This window comes from Trematosphaeria pertusa (genome assembly GCF_010094035.1).
Source record: "Trematosphaeria pertusa strain CBS 122368 unplaced genomic scaffold BU26scaffold_2, whole genome shotgun sequence".
In the NCBI taxonomy this organism is placed as follows: Eukaryota; Fungi; Ascomycota; class Dothideomycetes; order Pleosporales; family Trematosphaeriaceae; genus Trematosphaeria; species Trematosphaeria pertusa.
The window spans coordinates 2,854,148-2,869,890 of NW_022987213.1; the positions used below are offsets into that span (position 1 = coordinate 2,854,148).

The 15,743-nt window shown below is 54.1% G+C and overlaps 9 protein-coding genes across 9 annotated transcripts; 6 read left to right on the forward strand and 3 right to left on the reverse strand.

The window, feature by feature from the left end:
* Positions 1-55: 55 nt before the first annotated feature.
* Positions 56-1,998, forward strand: BU26DRAFT_448294 (uncharacterized protein). The gene is made up of 2 exons (XM_033824679.1): positions 56-1,345; positions 1,397-1,998. Exons 1-2 carry the CDS (start codon positions 94-96, stop codon positions 1,702-1,704), a joined length of 1,560 nt encoding a protein of 519 aa, XP_033690077.1. The 5' UTR covers positions 56-93; the 3' UTR covers positions 1,705-1,998.
* Positions 1,999-2,148: 150 nt separating this feature from the next.
* Positions 2,149-3,127, forward strand: BU26DRAFT_514870 (uncharacterized protein). Its single transcript, XM_033827931.1, has 4 exons — positions 2,149-2,290; positions 2,452-2,616; positions 2,739-2,851; positions 2,907-3,127. Exons 1-4 carry the CDS (start codon positions 2,237-2,239, stop codon positions 2,914-2,916), a joined length of 342 nt encoding a protein of 113 aa, XP_033690078.1. The 5' UTR covers positions 2,149-2,236; the 3' UTR covers positions 2,917-3,127.
* Positions 3,128-3,391: 264 nt separating this feature from the next.
* On the forward strand, positions 3,392-5,600 carry BU26DRAFT_514872 (uncharacterized protein). The gene is made up of 2 exons (XM_033827932.1): positions 3,392-3,491; positions 3,818-5,600. Exons 1-2 carry the CDS (start codon positions 3,483-3,485, stop codon positions 5,321-5,323), a joined length of 1,515 nt encoding a protein of 504 aa, XP_033690079.1. The 5' UTR covers positions 3,392-3,482; the 3' UTR covers positions 5,324-5,600.
* Positions 5,601-5,750: 150 nt separating this feature from the next.
* Positions 5,751-7,730, forward strand: BU26DRAFT_600656 (metal-dependent amidase/aminoacylase/carboxypeptidase). Its single transcript, XM_033835186.1, has 4 exons — positions 5,751-6,084; positions 6,140-6,625; positions 6,676-6,727; positions 6,799-7,730. The coding sequence occupies exons 1-4, from the start codon at positions 6,021-6,023 to the stop codon at positions 7,469-7,471; spliced, it is 1,275 nt and encodes a 424-aa protein (XP_033690080.1). The 5' UTR covers positions 5,751-6,020; the 3' UTR covers positions 7,472-7,730.
* Positions 7,731-8,184: 454 nt separating this feature from the next.
* On the reverse strand, positions 8,185-8,948 carry BU26DRAFT_559702 (uncharacterized protein; the record flags this gene model as incomplete). Its single annotated transcript, XM_033832729.1, has 2 exons — positions 8,185-8,798; positions 8,852-8,948. 2 exons carry the CDS (start codon positions 8,946-8,948, stop codon positions 8,185-8,187), a joined length of 711 nt encoding a protein of 236 aa, XP_033690081.1.
* Positions 8,949-9,032: 84 nt separating this feature from the next.
* BU26DRAFT_559703 (uncharacterized protein) lies at positions 9,033-9,702 on the reverse strand (the record flags this gene model as incomplete). The annotated part of the gene is made up of 3 exons (XM_033832730.1): positions 9,033-9,139; positions 9,249-9,476; positions 9,537-9,702. The coding sequence occupies 3 exons, from the start codon at positions 9,700-9,702 to the stop codon at positions 9,033-9,035; spliced, it is 501 nt and encodes a 166-aa protein (XP_033690082.1).
* A 385-nt stretch (positions 9,703-10,087) lies between these two features.
* On the forward strand, positions 10,088-11,194 carry BU26DRAFT_600659 (uncharacterized protein; the record flags this gene model as incomplete). Its single annotated transcript, XM_033835187.1, has 2 exons — positions 10,088-10,156; positions 10,208-11,194. The coding sequence occupies exons 1-2, from the start codon at positions 10,112-10,114 to the stop codon at positions 11,192-11,194; spliced, it is 1,032 nt and encodes a 343-aa protein (XP_033690083.1). The 5' UTR covers positions 10,088-10,111.
* Positions 11,195-11,605: 411 nt separating this feature from the next.
* Positions 11,606-14,106, forward strand: BU26DRAFT_514877 (uncharacterized protein). Its single transcript, XM_033827933.1, has 4 exons — positions 11,606-11,773; positions 11,823-11,955; positions 12,007-13,217; positions 13,369-14,106. Exons 1-4 carry the CDS (start codon positions 11,689-11,691, stop codon positions 13,941-13,943), a joined length of 2,004 nt encoding a protein of 667 aa, XP_033690084.1. The 5' UTR covers positions 11,606-11,688; the 3' UTR covers positions 13,944-14,106.
* BU26DRAFT_527938 (uncharacterized protein) lies at positions 13,954-15,643 on the reverse strand (the record flags this gene model as incomplete). The annotated part of the gene is made up of 5 exons (XM_033830814.1): positions 13,954-14,120; positions 14,175-14,383; positions 14,442-14,911; positions 14,962-15,467; positions 15,514-15,643. The coding sequence occupies 5 exons, from the start codon at positions 15,641-15,643 to the stop codon at positions 13,954-13,956; spliced, it is 1,482 nt and encodes a 493-aa protein (XP_033690085.1).
* Between the last annotated feature and the right edge of the window lie 100 nt (positions 15,644-15,743).

Here is a 15,743-nt window from a genome sequence, read left to right on the forward strand (position 1 = left end):
AGGTATTTCCCTGCCGCCTTGGCCGTTTGGATTTGATGCGACCGCCCCGGCCTACCAACACCAACAACCGTCGCCGACCTTCGCACGCACACTATGGCTGCTGTTAACGGTAGTCAAACGCCCTCGAGCGGAGGGGAACTCGCCGTCAAGCCGCCCTCCGATGTCATCATCCCGCCTCCCAACGTGCGCGACAACGTCGCGAAGACGGCCGACTTCGTCTTCCGCAGAGGCGAAAGGGACGAGCATGCCATGGTCGTCCGCGTTCGTGAGAAAGGGACCAGCCATTCGCTCTCGTTTATCCTCCCCGAAGACCCTTACAATGCATACTACGTCTGGTATCTTCAACAATTGAAGGAAGGCAAAGGGCCAGAGCAGATGGCAAAGCGCGTTGTCCAAGACACCAAACCAAAGGGCCCGCCAGAACCCCTGAAATTCCGCTTTTCCGCAAGAATGCCCAACATCAGCGCAAAGGATCTCGAGATTCTGAAGCTAACGGCACTTTATACTGCGCGTGTCGGCGAGAACTGGCTCAAGGAGCTGCGGAACCGCGAGTCCGGCAATTTCCAGTTCGATTTCCTCCGAGCGAACCACAGCTTCTTCCCATTCTTTCGGGCTCTCGTCGACCAGTATAAGATATTGCTTGAGGAGGAGCGGACGGTCGAAGCGCGCATCGAGGAGTTGCAGCGCAACATCAAGAATCGCTTCCACGTATTGGACCGTGCGAAGCAGCGCGCAGAGTACGTCCGATTCGTAACGCAGCAAAAGGAAAAGGAGGAGAAAAAGGCGGAGGACGAGAAGAGGGAGTATGCATCGATCGACTGGCATGACTTCAGTGTTATCGCGACGGTGCTCTTCGATGAAGGTGACGACGCTGCAGATCTTCCTCCGCCAACGAACCTCGCCGATCTGCAGTCCGCGTCTCTGGAGCAGAAGGCCATGGTTTCACTCTCGGCTAAGCGAATCGAGGAAGCGATGCCTGACGAAGTCTTGTATTACAACACGTCTCAGCAACCGGCCATGCCAATGCCAATGCCGGGTTACCCAGGCGCGATGCCGATGGCACCGCCCGTACAACTCCCCTATCAGCCACCTCCTTTCGCTCCTCAGGATTATCGCTCGCCGGCACAGAAAGCTCGGGAGGAGGAGGAAGCGCGCCTGGCTCGAGAGCGACAAGCGGAGCGCGACCGGGCTACCCAGGCTCAAGCGGCGGCTAGGGGAGCACCCAGCTCGATGCGAATCAGAACAGATTACGTTCCCCGCGCAAAGAAGGCGAATGTTGCTCTGGTTCAGTGCCCTAACTGCAAGCAGAACTTCCCTGCCGACGAAATTGAGGAGCATATTCGAAGTAAGTACTGTCCTTTACACTTGTTCAAAACGTTGCTAACTGCTTGACTAGTCGAGCTTCTTGACCCGCGCTGGAAGGAACAACGGGCGAAGACCGAAGCCCGATACTCCACCGTCATCAATACGTCCGAGGTCGCCAACAATCTCAAGCGCTTCGCCAGCCAACGCGACGACATATACGATGGCGCCACTGGCATGCCGATAACTGAGGAGGAAGCTGCGCGGCGGAAAAAGGCGGCGACGTCTTACGACGGCCAGCCGGATCCGGCGAAGGACGCTGCGCGTCTCCAGCAGATGCAGACCATGAATGTCCAGGAGCAGCTCCGTCGCATTCAGGAGAGGCATGGCGGTGGCCAGTAAGAGACGAGCATTAAGGCTAAGTACGTTTCCCTCTGTCTCCCTCTGTCTCTCTCTGTCTCCTATGGACACCTCAGAGGCTGCCACCTTTGAGAGTTCCTATTCCCACTGTCTGCTGTACAACAGATTCATCGTCTTCCTGCATTGGGTGGAGTTTTGGAAAGGACGTTCAATGGTGTTCATACTCCCAGGAGGGTGCGGTCTGCAGAAGTAGCAGATACGTATCGAGCTGCTGCATCTACTCAGCTCGAGCAGAGCATGTCTGATACCCAAACAAATTAAAAGTCAATATGTGTCTCTGCATTTCCGTGACTAGTTGCTCTAAACTGTAGCTGGATGTATAAGAGACGAATTGTTCGCGGGCAATGCGCTCTCATGCTCCAACTTCGAGGTCCAGAGAGCCGCGGGCCAACCTCCGCGTTCAAGCTCGGACTCGGACTTCCAAAGCTTTCCTCCGACCCTAAGCTATGATATAATCGCCAACATTATTTTCCATGCGCAAAGCATATCCTCGCAATCATTTCCTTGCACAAACATGTCGTTAGCACAGGTCAGCAAAGGCGACATGCCCTACCAAGTCCGGTCTCTCGTACGTCCCTGCAATTCCAGTCCCCACGCACAGCCGCCACCCATCACCGCAATGCGCGAGTGCTGGAGCGCTGGCTCGCCCGCCCCGCGAGCTTTACGGGCATGCGCATACGGCTATTACAGTCGCTTGGGAGATCTATCGCAGTTGCTAATAAAGCATAGTACCGGTCGTTACTGCGAACAGGCGGTCAATTCGCCTCGTACAACTTCCGCGAGTACGCGAAACGGAGAACGCGCGATGCCTTCCGAGAACACCAAAACGAGACGGATGAGAGGAGGATACAAGAGTTGGTGCAAAAAGGCTTGAAGGAACTGCAAGTGATGAAGGTATGTGTGGCCAGGCAGAAAGGAAACTGAACTAGGACCTTGGAAATGGCGTACCACGATCATCTACGATAGGCGAACGAACAGCAGACGATTAGGAAGCAGGCTGACACACGGGCCTACAGAGACAAACGGTCATCAGCCAGTTCTACCAGCTCGACCGGTTAGTGGTAGAAGGCGGCAAGACGGGGAAGCAGAAGGGCGACGAGGGCGGGATTGTGCGGCAGAAGGACCAAGGGTGAGCTATATTCGACTCCTGCATACTCGTACAGGTGTTCTGACATTTCTTCTAGTTGGGATTGAAGTGCCGCCGTGGATCAGAAGTGCAAATTCGGATCTTTTGTAACAGGAGCTACATACTCTTCTCGGACTGTTTGGGGCAAATCGCATTGGAGAGGGTGTTGCAGAGCGCACCCGTCCGCGACTGTACTATACTGAAGTCTGCTTTCCCCGAGGGCTAGAAGACGGATACGTCGCTGTAGATATATGACTCTCATAACTCCGTCGATTTTGAGCTCCCAGTTCTTTTGGTTCTTGTCCCAGTCAAGGGCCGATTAGGGTACCGAGACTACGTTGAGGACACCGCATGAGCAAACAACAGAACAACAGACACGCGCCATGTCTTTCCCTTGAACGATCATACTCCAGCACATCACAGATGCTTGATCCGACAGGAGCGTTCTCCTCAATGACCTCTCGATGCACGGTCCACAAATGAAGCTTAGCGTGCACGGTCGCACAACAGGCGCAACTTCACTTGGGACGCGCCTGCCCTTCACACCGCGCGACTTCCCGTCGAGGACAGCAGCACCGCTTCACCGCACCGCCTGACCTGCGCATTCCCGCTCATCGAGGCAGCTGCGTCAACTATGGCTCCGGTACGTCCCGCGTCATTCTATTATCCTCCCGCCTCCATTCTCTCCGTGTCATCTTCGCGATCACTGGCGCTATCTCGACCTTTCCGTATATCTTCTTTTCGCATCAACTTTTCACTCTTACTGCGGTGGTTGGGTCCTGAGGCAATTTACTGAGAGGCGCTTTGCCTCGGGGACGTTCACCTCTGGCCCTAGCTTTCACAGACTAAGGCCCGAGGGGAGGCGCGGAGAGCTGTCCATCACCTCCATTCATCGAGCTCGTCCTGGAACGCGCGGCAATCTAACGCCGAATCCGCCGTCTGCGATGCCAGCTAACATCATGTGACTAGTTCCGGAATAGGGACCGCTCCAACAGATCGGGACGCGGCCAAGTCGAGCATAATGTGCTCGAGGGACTTCCCATCAATCAGTATAAAGAGGTCGAAATTACCATTGGACCAAGCTCTTCCGAATCCAAAGAGGTGGACAAAGATGCGTGGCCCGAACCACCTATGCCACGGGATTCCCATATGCTGCCGGAGCACTCCCAGCAATTACTTCGCGCAGCAAGAGCAGGCCGGATGTACAAGCCGCCAGCACCGCCGGAAGAAGATAAGGAGGCCATGGATGAAGAGGATGAAACGAAGGAGGTTTCCCAGGGCTTCACTGTCAAGAAGTGGGCCAAAGTACCGCGACATCTCGAGGAACCGGAGCCTGAGTATCTGGCCAAGCGACGGAAAGGCTTGCCGTCACAGTACGCCATGTCTAGTCAAGTGCCGGCGCAGCCCACGCCAATGAGGGAAACTAAGGTCAAGAAAACCGACGCAGAAGGCAACGTGAGCGTGTACAAGGTCCTGGTTCCAGAAGGCCAAGCCGTGGAGGGTGAAATTCAGCCGACGGATGCCGTTAGCGAGGCAGCACCCACGACTGCCGCTCCAGGAACAGTAGTGGAAGGTGTCGGAGTGGTCAACGCCGAAGGCATGGTGGTAGCCAACGACGTCATGCAACACACTCCACCACGAAGGAGACCGCCCCCTCCTAAGAAGAAGAAGAAAAGCGGCCCTGGAAGGGGAAAGAAGAAGGTTGTGTTCGTGGAAGGAGCCGAGCAGCAAGGGACGCCTGCTTCTACTACAGGCAGCGACCTTCTCGCGGTGCCTGGAGTCAAGCAGGAAGGGGGATCTGTCGAGCCTTCAGAGGGCGGCGATACTCCCATGGCAGATGCTGGAGACGAAGAGGAAGGTTCAGGCGAGGAGGGATCAGAGGATGAGGAGCACGAAGAAGGGACTCATTCGCCGACGCCCGCTATTGCAGTAACTCCTTCGAAGACGCCCGCAGAGCCTGCCAACGCCCCGGTTGCTGAACCACCGAAGGAGGAACCCATCGTCGAAGCAGTGCCTATAGCGGACACAGCACCCGTTACAGATACTCCTAAAATTACCCCAGCAGAGCCTACTCCACCTTCTGCGCCTCCAGGAGACGACGGAGCTGCCGTGGCAACCCAAATTGAGCCCGAAAAGCAGGAGAAAACTGATCGCGATCCATCAAGTTCCCCGGAACTACCCCTCTCCGCTATGGCTCACAGCAGACAAAATTCGTTAAATCAACTTCCTACAATTCCTCCCCTCGAGCCTGCGGCTCCTGAACCTGTTTCCGCTGAAGAGCCTGTCCCTCCTGCCGAACCCGTTGAGTCTGTCGAAACTGTCGAAACCGTCGCGCCTGTCGAACCGGCCCCTGCGCCTCTGCCTCCGCAGGAACCGGCGGCCGAAGAAATACAAGCCTCAGATGGCGAACCCGATCTGCTCGGAAGCCTCGAGAGGCAGCTTGAGAAAGACAGTGAGTCAATGGCAGCTCCCTGACCTTATCTAGGCCACCTCACGCAACCACCCAGACAGCATTTACCTTGCATATGATTGACAGTTAGAGAAGGCCGATATTTGTCCAATTTGGCTCAGAAGCAAGCTCGCCACGCTCGCAAATGATCGATTTTGGAGACTATCTGGCACTCATTCTTTCCTATTGAGTTTAGGGCTTTAGGGTTTGTCGGATGCGGGCCGCGTCTTGTATACCTCTGTATGAGTAGGATAGTGTAGATACCACCTGTGGACGGTGTCTTTGAGCTCTTGTCATTCTGTCAATAAACATTTTCTTCTTGTGTGATATAAGTTTCAATCGATGCGTTCGTATCCCTGCCATTGATTCGTATACGGCGATCGGTTCGGCTACCCCACTTCACAGATAAGTGCGTCATAGTCGAAGCGACTTACCCGTCGGAAAAGCGTGCCACCCCTCTTGATGAACGACCGCGAGGCGGGCGCGAACGATGGCAAATGAGATGAGCGCATATTCTACCGTTAACAAATACTCACCTCGATGATTCTGGAGGCGTCTTTCTCTTGGAATCTATATCCCACCCCAAACTTTGTCAACTCAGTCAACTCGGTATAGCCGGAACCTGCCTTTGGGATAACTATTCAAGTCGTAGGCATCTCATCGGTGGCCTGAACTACCTCAAACAGCAAACTACTATTCGAGCCTTACGAAATCAGCTTCAGGATGCCTGCAATTAGCAAGATCATTGAGTCGCATCGGCCAGCACTAGGTCCATACGAAGAGCTCTGTAAGCCTGCTATGCAAGGCCTCTTTCTCAATTGCCGAACTAATATACGTTACAGACAAGCATTTCCACTCCCATCCCGAACTCTCATTCCAAGAAAAAGAAACAGCAGCGACCATAGTCGCCCACCTGGAGAAACTCAGCGCCTATGAGATCCACTCCTCAATCGGCGGCCACGGCGTCGCGGCCGTGCTCAAGAACGGGCCTGGGAAGACTATCTTACTGCGCGCGGACATCGATGCGCTGCCCGTTGAGGAGAAGAGCGGGGTGGAGTATGCGAGTACAGCGAGGATGAAAGATTTGGAGGGAATTGAGAAACCTGTGATGCATGCTTGCGGCCATGATGTGCATATCGCCGCGCTGCTGGCTGCTGCGGAGACGCTGGCGAAGGCGAAAGAGCAGTGGAGCGGGACACTGATTCTATGCTTTCAGCCCGCGGAAGAGAAAGCCGGCGGTGCGAAGGCCATGGTTGAAGATGGCTTGTATAAGAAAGTTCCCGAACCAGACTTGTGCATAGGAGCGCATGTAATGCCCTTGAGATCCGGCATGTCTTCTCCCCTCTTCCGGCAATACGGCTGAGCTGACTCTATTCAGGCGTGATCGGAACAAAACACGGCCTCATGGCCTCCTCAGCAGACTCTTTCCAGTACCACTCCCTCCCTTTCTTCACTCCCCTCATACCCCCCAGCTCAGCTCAGCGCAGCTAACAATCCCCAGAATCCACATCCAGGGCCGGCAGGCGCACGCTTCTACTCCGCACGTCTCCATCGACCCCATAGTCCAAGCCGCCTCCACCATCCTGCGCCTCCAAACCATCGTGGCTCGCGAAGTCGACCCCTCCGACTTCGCCGTCGTCACCGTGTCGGCCATGCACGCGGGCGATGCAGAGAACATCATCCCGCAAGACGCGCTTCTGAAGCTCAATATCCGCGCCGGGATACCGGAAACAAGGGAACGCGTGCTCAGCAGTGTGAGGAGAATTCTGGACGCGGAGAGTGTTGCGAGCGGGAGTCCACATAAGCCCGATATGCGTCCTACGACGAACTTCCCCTTCCTCTACAACGACCGCGCCGTCACGTCAGCGCTGGAAACCACCTTCGCCGCGCACTTTGGTGAGAGTCCGCACAGCTATAGCCCGGATATCCCTAGATTACCGGGGAGTGAGGACTTCGGCATCCTGGCGACCAGCATTGGCAAACCGAGCTGCTTTTTCTTGTATGGCGGGCTGGAGCATGAGATGTATGACAGGGCGGAGAAGGAAGGGAAATTGAAGGAGTTACCGGGTAATCATAGTCCCTTTTTTGTCCCGGTTGTGCAGCCTACGCTCGGTGTGGGTGTGGATGGGTATGTGGTTGCGGCGTTGACGTTTTTGGGGAAGGACGGGGAGTAAGGGTGGATCAGAGTCCGGCGGTCGTGCGTGTGCAAAAGCAATTTGAGAATCTGGTATGGTGTGTGTAGCTTGGTCTGTGAATGGTTTGCGGTAGGGCTGTGGCTGCTGCATGGCGTCGACTCTCAGCCATGAAAACTCAGCCTTATCCGCTACCTGATGAAAGCATCAGGTGAGGGGCTGCGAGACATCTGATATGACCTTATACTCCACTGAATGAGTGAGAGTGTCATGGAACACAACTGAGAGGCTTGTCCCCGCGGCTGAACGATCTCTCCTTAAGACATATATGCCCCCCCCTAACCTGCAAACACAACCCATTGATAGCCCACAATCCCCTCCACGCTTATTCCAAACCAATACCCCCGAATCACTCCACTTCGTCCCCATGGAGAATACCACACACCCAATATCCCCGCACTATATGGTACGTCGTTTACTAGTGCGTGAAGAAGGATGGAATCTAAAAACAGTAGAAGGTAGTTTGGCTCTGGTTTGTGTGCGAGAAGCGGGTTACGATTGGAAAAGTAGAAGACAGTCACGGCTATTAGAAAGGGGGCTAGTCATAGCACGTCCTGGAAGGAGAAGAGGCACGGACCACTACAGTGTACGAAAATAATTCATTGAATCGGGTTTGATCTAGGAACAGGAATATATCCAGCATGGAAAATCCCTAGCTCAACAAAGGTGACATGATACTGTCTATCCAGAGCCCACTACATCCTCCACGTCTCCATCCAAACATCGTCCCCCGTTCCGATCATGCTCCCCATAGAACGGTGATTTCTTACAGAGTGCGATACCCCGAGATTCCCGTGTTCGTCTCCGAGTCGTATGGCTCCTGAGACTTCCCGCCCATTTCGCACGGTGTGCGTAGTCTCGTGCACATGCCATCGAGTGTTCCCCCAAGTATCCAATCCTGCGGGATCCGATAGCAGAGGAAGCTCGCTGTCGTCACCGCCGTTGCTGCCGTCACCGCCGTCGCTGCTTGCAGCCCTCAGCCATCGCCTCGTGTTCTCAAGGTTCACGCGCGGCACCAGGAATGTGAGGCGAAAGAGTGCTCCGAAGGCAAGTTGCTTCGCGCGCTTGAGGTTTCTCATCAATTGGGTAAATGCTTGCCGCGCTGCTCCTTGCATTTGTTCGTACTCGGCATCTGTAATGGTGACCTCCACGTCGACGACTTTGTAGGCGCCGAAAACGGTGTAGAGCGTGTCGTAAGTGCGGTATTCGATGCACACTATGATGCCGGTGATGAGTCTGGCGAGCCAAGTGATGGTGCCGAAGACAGCGCCGGCGGAACGAGCAGCGTGGAGGGTGCTGATTGGCATGTCTGGTCCTCGTTAGATCTACGAAGTACTTAGGGGGAAATGCAATAGCGCGTACGTTGGTTTGAAGCCATTTCTGCAAAGACATGGCCTCCGATGGCGTCGGAGATGATGAGGAAAAAGGCGAGGAAGGGGCGCGACATCTTCTTGTCCATGGCGAAACATGGACAAGTCACTGAAACGCCCGTGTACTCTGCAAAGAAAGCGTTAGCTCTGGCGCCTCCCAGCGTGGAAGTAGATCACGACGTGCCTCCATTTGCGTCTGGCTTCGGCTCAATCAGTCTGATGGTCTCAAAGTAGAGCGGTATGGCTGCTATGAGAGCCGCAATGAGGAGTTCTTTGGGCACTGCAGCTTGTCAGAATTCTGCAGCGGTTGATCAATATGTTAACCATGCCTTTATCCATTGTGCTGTTGCACACTTCGGCCGTCAAAATCAGGGAAATCCCGAATGAACTGAACACTAGGAGCAGGAGGATAGAGAAGGCGAGATTGACGCCCATCCTTGACACTACTTCGTAGAAGGTTGTAAGTGCAGACTTAGTGATGCCGGCAAGAGCACCGATTCGAAGGACCTTGGGCGTCACCGGTGCACGGTTGAGACGTGCGCCGACTGACGCCGCTGCTCGTCCCGCCGCCGCGTTCATCGCGAGGTCGATGCCAGCGAGGAGGACGAATGCGAGGACTGTACAATGCGCGTCAGTTTGATGATCAATCTTTCAGTGGATGAGAGGAGAAGGCTGACAGTGCTGCCATGGTCGAGTATTCACGAGAGCTGGACCAAGATTGATGGTTCGTTCGCTTTTTGGGTGGGAAGCTGCAACATCTGTCGTCTCGTCCCGTGGCAGTTCTTCTATACTGTCGGTGTCTGAAGCATCCGTTTGGGTGGAGAGCTGCTGCTGATCCGTCATTTTGCCGATTGTGATGCTGCAGCCTAGGGGACTGAAGAGAGCTTTGCTAGACGCTTGGGCATCCAATGCTGCAGGAAGCTAGACTGCATATTAAAGTGTGATCTTGAGAGCTAACCTCGAATGCGAGGCGGTAGTACAACGGGCACCGCCTCCCACCGGTGAAGGCACCCCTGGTCGGGTAGACGATGCTGATTTGTCCAGGTGCTATCAGTGGGCTGATTCGTATTCGGATTACAACATGATATTCGCTGCTGATTGGCGAGGCTTTGTGCCCAGAAAGCCTCAACAAGGCTGAGCATCGCTGCTCGTTTCGTATATGCGGGGGCGGGATTTAGATTTAGAGATTTATTCCGCGCACTCTGGGCAGAGGAAGAGCGTTAGAGGTGTACGATGCGCGGAAAGAGCGAGTATGGGCTGCCAGATTGAAGCAAACCCCGATGTTACCGGGACTGGCGTAGGTCGCTGGAGCCATCATTAAGACCAATGCCGCTGCTGACTGAGAAAGATTCGAGCCTCCATTTACACACTCTGTATCGCTGCCGGTATCTTGAAAGTTATCGTCAACGTATTCGCGGAAGAACGAAGCCGGCGAGATTTCGTGCGAGCGCTTGACTCTGCGCTTCAGGTCCAAGGCCTCGCCCTCCTCTTCACGGCGATCTATCAGACATTCCGTTCGCAGCTGACATTGTTCCATGCCATCTGCGTCTTACACCTTCTGTCCCTGCTTGGATTTGGTCTTACGGCGCGTGGAAAGTATGGACACTACGGCCTGGCTCGGCGCATCGTGCTCTGGTCGATCAAAGTCCTACTTGCTGCTGCATTCCTGGCGTTCGTAGCCTATATCTGGATTACAGCGCCGACATTCGGGAGTCAACCAAAGTGCAACGGATCAACGATCTATGTGGTCTTCTTCGTGAGCATCGACGCAACCAACGTGGTGTTTCGGTACACCATAATGGCTCTGATGATTGCGTTCCTCATTTCCGCAGCATTTGGGACCGCGTTGTTGGGATTATTCGCAAGTATTTGCGGCATTCGGAAGAAGAATCGGGTAGTGAAGGACAGGGATATCAAGACGTTCATGGACATCCTGAGCCGGATCCGGGTGAGGGACGGGCAATTAAAAAGTGATGTTCGGTGGAAGTGGGTGCCTAGTCAGGAGGATCTCGGTTTCATGGCCACCCGTACGCTCATCAACGTCTACGGCGTCTTGATGCTCGAGCTCACGATATCCCGCAACGATCTGGGCTCAGACGAGCGTGAATGGACCTTCGGCCAGATTATCGCTATATTCCTACTCTTGGGAGTGGCAGCAGAGGTCTTCAACCTGGTGTTAGCCAAGATTGATACAAAGTCAGAGGAGAAGCCGGACGAGGAAGAAGCAGCGCAGCAGACGCAGCTGATGATCGAGGAACATGCGGAGCATGCTGAGGAAGAGGGAGAGGAAGGTTCTTCTATACCTCTGGAGATTGTACTACCAGCAAGAGTATAGTCGGCTGAGCTCACCTTACCTCAGTGGCAATGCCTTAAGAATGAGCTTTAAAATTGAAGATTCGTGGATGCGTGAAGTAGGAGAAGCCGGATAAGCCGGATAAGCCGGGTTTCCGAGAGCAACGGTGAGGTAGGTTCCTGGTGTCGTCATCATTCAAGGAAATCCATCCGGGTCACGCTCGGCTGGTATCTCTCGTTGCCATGTGGTTCCCGTGTTATTCCCGGAAGCCGCAAATACTACAAGGGGATAGTGGAGGACGGTGAGTATTCCGGCATCGGCGAAAAGACCGAGGGCTGCATTGCTCTGCGCGAGTCAAGCTGCTGACGTAATCGTGGTATCATGAATCGTGCCGAATGCGGAGAAAGGCGAACTCAGCTCCTGCACCTCGGTGGAGATGCTCCACTTACACATCACAGGCGCTTGGGGGAAGAACATTCTTCTGCAGCCTCTAAGTCTTCTGCTTCATCAGCATTCCTGTCGCCGATGGCGTTGCCATGTCGCAGAAACGTCCAAATGACGATTCAGAGCATAGTTCCGGCCCGCAACCGCAGGCTTCGCGCACCGCCAGGGCCCGCGCATGTGAGAGTCTATTTGCGCATTGTGGCGCTCACTGACAATCCTGATGCAGGTGCTGAATGCAAAAGACACAAGATCAAATGCGAGCCGGTGACGGGCGAGCAAAAGTGCTCCAAGTGTCTTCGCGGTGGTCTCGAATGCGTTCCTCACAACCCAATCCAAAGGCTGCAGGATGAAGATGCGTTGTAAGCATGTCGATGCTCCCTTCTATTAGCTTCAGGTTTTAATGTTCACAGATGGAAAGCCAATGCTGCGACGGAGATGGCCGAATTGCGCTCTGCTGTGCAGCTTCTCCTCCGGCACAACCAACTCCCAGACCTCTCTACGATGACCCATAAATCTCCAGCCACCGCTCCAACCGTTGTCATCAGTCCTGTTAATGCGATATCCGAGAACGGAACCTGCACTGCTATGGTCGTTCCACCTATGGATATGACAAGGGAGAACAGTGTCGACCGTGATCTGGATGAAGAATCAGACCTAGTCCCGGCACCGATGAGGAGCCTCTATGATTTGACACGGATCCGGAACTTACGAAGCAGCATTCGATGGAAGCCGAATACCAATTCTATGGACGAAGACTTCATCTCTCAGGGCATCATTTCACTCCTTGAAGCCGAGGATTTGTTTAGTCGATACTTGGAGAACATGCATCAACTTCTATGGGCTGGGATGTTGGTCCCCCATAATACTCTAGAGGCTGTTAGGCGCCACTCAACACTACTAGCGGCTGCGGTCCTCACAGTGGCTGCGTTACACACTCCCGGTCGAGACGACGCGCTGCAGAAGTGTTACAACATCTTCGTTTCTCTCGCGTACAGCGCCTGTTTATCACGACTCCACAACGTCAACGACGTCAGAGCCCTGTGCCTCGCTGCTTTCCACTTATCCAACCTAAGTTGGAAACTGTCCGGTCTGGCTGTACGGAATGCGGTCGAGATGAATATTCACCAGTCGTTCCAAAAACTCATGCGAGGCCATGCCGAGCAGCGCGAAAACGTTCGATTATGGTACGCCTTATACGTTTGCGAGCATCAATTTAGCATTGCGTACGGCCGTCCACCCCTTATCCACGAAGATGTCGCGATCAAGAATATTGAGCACTTCCTCGACAGCCCCCTTACAACACCCGGAGAGATTAGACTATGCGCTCAAGTGGCGTTGTTCAAGATTCTCACTGAAGCTTACATCACGTTTGGAAGCGATCCAGAACAACCCCTCACCGAAGCTGATTTTCAACAACTGCGCATGTTCAACTTCGCGATCGAACAGTGGCGACTGTCGTGGCAACCCAGATCCGCTGATAGTGCGGCGATTGGCTCATATCCTTCGAAGGGAGTGGTATTGTATTACCATTTTGCACGCTTTCAACTCAATTCCCTTGCCTTACGCGCTCTACCACCTCCTAGCGCCGTCTCCTCAGAGTCACTCTCATATGATCGAAGAGGTACGTTCGCCGTGCTATATGCACCATCGTGTCTTGGTTTTGGCTCTAGGAAGACACACGAGGAGGTCTTCAGCGGGTGTAGACCTGTGCTGCGTTCACTAATCTGACCGTTATTCTGGACATATGCTAATATATACCGCCACTTTTACAGAAGCTGCCAACATCGCGATCTCCGCTGCCACGAGTACCCTAACTCTTATCTTCGAGGAGCCGGACCTACGTAGAGCGCTGACCGGAGTGCCGATCTTCACTCATACAATGGTTGCTTTCTGCGCTACCTTTCTCCTGAAGATGGCTAGAACTTGGGGCGGCGTGGCCCAGGCCGCGTCTCCAGAGTGGACGACTGAGCCTGTAGGGCTTGGTTTGAACTTCAACATCGGACAGGTGCTTTCGCTTTCAAGAAGATCCGTCAATCTACTGGCCAGAGTCGCGGAAAGCCTCAATGAGAAGCACTTAACGAGGCATATCGTCCATGGTATCAGAGAGCTCTTGAAGCACTTCGACAGCTCCGACAGGCCCGCAAGCACGGGGACCGTGACCATTTATCCGCCGGACACAAACGAGACGCGGCCTCTGCATTCAACTAACGCAATGGATGGAGCCTCTTCCGTGGATTTCATGAACGGCTACAGTATGTTTGACCTGATCGGCTCATATGGTTTTGGTTTCGATGAATCCTTTCTGGGCCAGGCAGCATCTAGTGATTTCGATCTTTGGTCGGCGTAAGGGGCATCTATTACAATTTCGCTCGTAGCTGGGACGGCCCTATCTCCGGAAAGGATGACTCGAGCGACTTCGGGATGAGATGGTCTATGTCGCAGGTGTTTAGGAATTTCGGGTGGACTTGGGATAGGTCGGTGATACCTAGCAATCGCATTGTCGTCTCCAGCTCATCTTTCATTACTAAAGCATGACCATCAGCGCGCCTTGCCTCAATCGATTCAATGAATCACTTACTGTCAATGAAATGCTCGACGCCTTCCTGACCATACGTCAAAGAATATAGGAACGGCCTACCCATGCCTACCGCTTTTGCACCAAGACACAGAGCCTTCACGATATCTGTCCCGCGTCGGATGCCGCAGTCGACGTACACTTCGAGGTGCTGGAAGACTTGGGGATGATGACAGCGAATTTCCATGAGAGTGAGAAGCGATGGTGGAGAACTGAGCGCCAGTCAGTCAAGCGCGCTCGGTGCACTGGAACTAGCGAAGGATCACTTACGTATCGAGATTTCGCCCACCATGGTTGCTTATAACGATACCATCCAGCCCGTGTTCCATGGCGAGCACTGCGTCTTCAGCCGTCTGCACGCCCTTCGCAACAATAGGCAGCTTCGTTGCTTTGCGTAGCCATGCGATGTCCTCCCAACTGAACGTGGCATCGATGTAACCGCCCATGGTACGCCCCAGCCCTCCGCCCTTGGTGTCGTTCGTAGCAGTAGCACCACTCATGGCTGCTTTTGCGAATGTCGCGGACTCGACCTTGACCCGCTCATCCCCTTCACGTTTTCCTTGGACAGGGCCGTCGATAGTGAACCAGACACCTTTGATGCCGTTCCTCTCGGCGTCCTTCAGGAGAGCTTCCGACGCCGCGCGGTCTTTGTTGACATATAGCTGGAAAAAGAAAGGGATTGAGTCCGGCTGTACGCTCGCTGTAATTTCGGCCATCGTAAAGGACGCGTTGGTTGAGATCTGCCCTCGTCAGCGCAAAGACACAGCAGGCGAGGGTCGGTGAACAATACACATTGGGCTACTCCGAACTTCTCGCAACCCCTGGCCAGCGCCAATTCGCCATCTGGATGCGCCAGTCGCGCCATTGCGGAGGGACTGACGAAGAATGGCAACTTGACACCCTGACCCAGTATCTTGGTGCTGGTGTCAATATCCCTAATATTCCTCAACAACCGAGGTCGAAACCATATCCGATCGAACATGCTCCGATTCGCATCGCGAGTTACAAGATTAGTCGCCGCTGAAGAGTAAAACGCATACGCCTTTTTCGTCAAAGTCTTCTCAGCGACCGCTTCAAAATCATAGCTGTTGATCAGCGTAGTTAATGGCGGTTTCGCGCCAACCGCGAGTTTCGGCTGGGCTTCTTCAGTCGGGGGTGGCTTCAGAAGATCTGTGGCTGTTTCCGAGTCAATCTTGCCTTTACGCTTTTCGGCACCGAGGGTCTTTGCGATGAGCGAGGGAGAGTGGACGGAACTGTATGCGAGGGAGGCATCGTGGCCCGCATGCCTGTATATGACTTTGCATCGTCAGCACCTTGGAGCTCTCCTGTGGCTGTCACCTACTGTCAGTTCCGCCGGGATGCGACGGAACGAAGTCAGTGATATCCCACACGACGTCGTCCACAACAATCCAGCAATCATTCTCGCTTGAATGCGCCTTGATCTCTTCGACTGGGACAATTGCGTCCGCCATCTGTTTTTCCACTGCTAGCGAACAGCTTTGTATAATGAAAAGGGCCTCCGAAATGGTTCTCCGGCACACCTTGAACCGCGACTTTTGCGATAGCAATTAT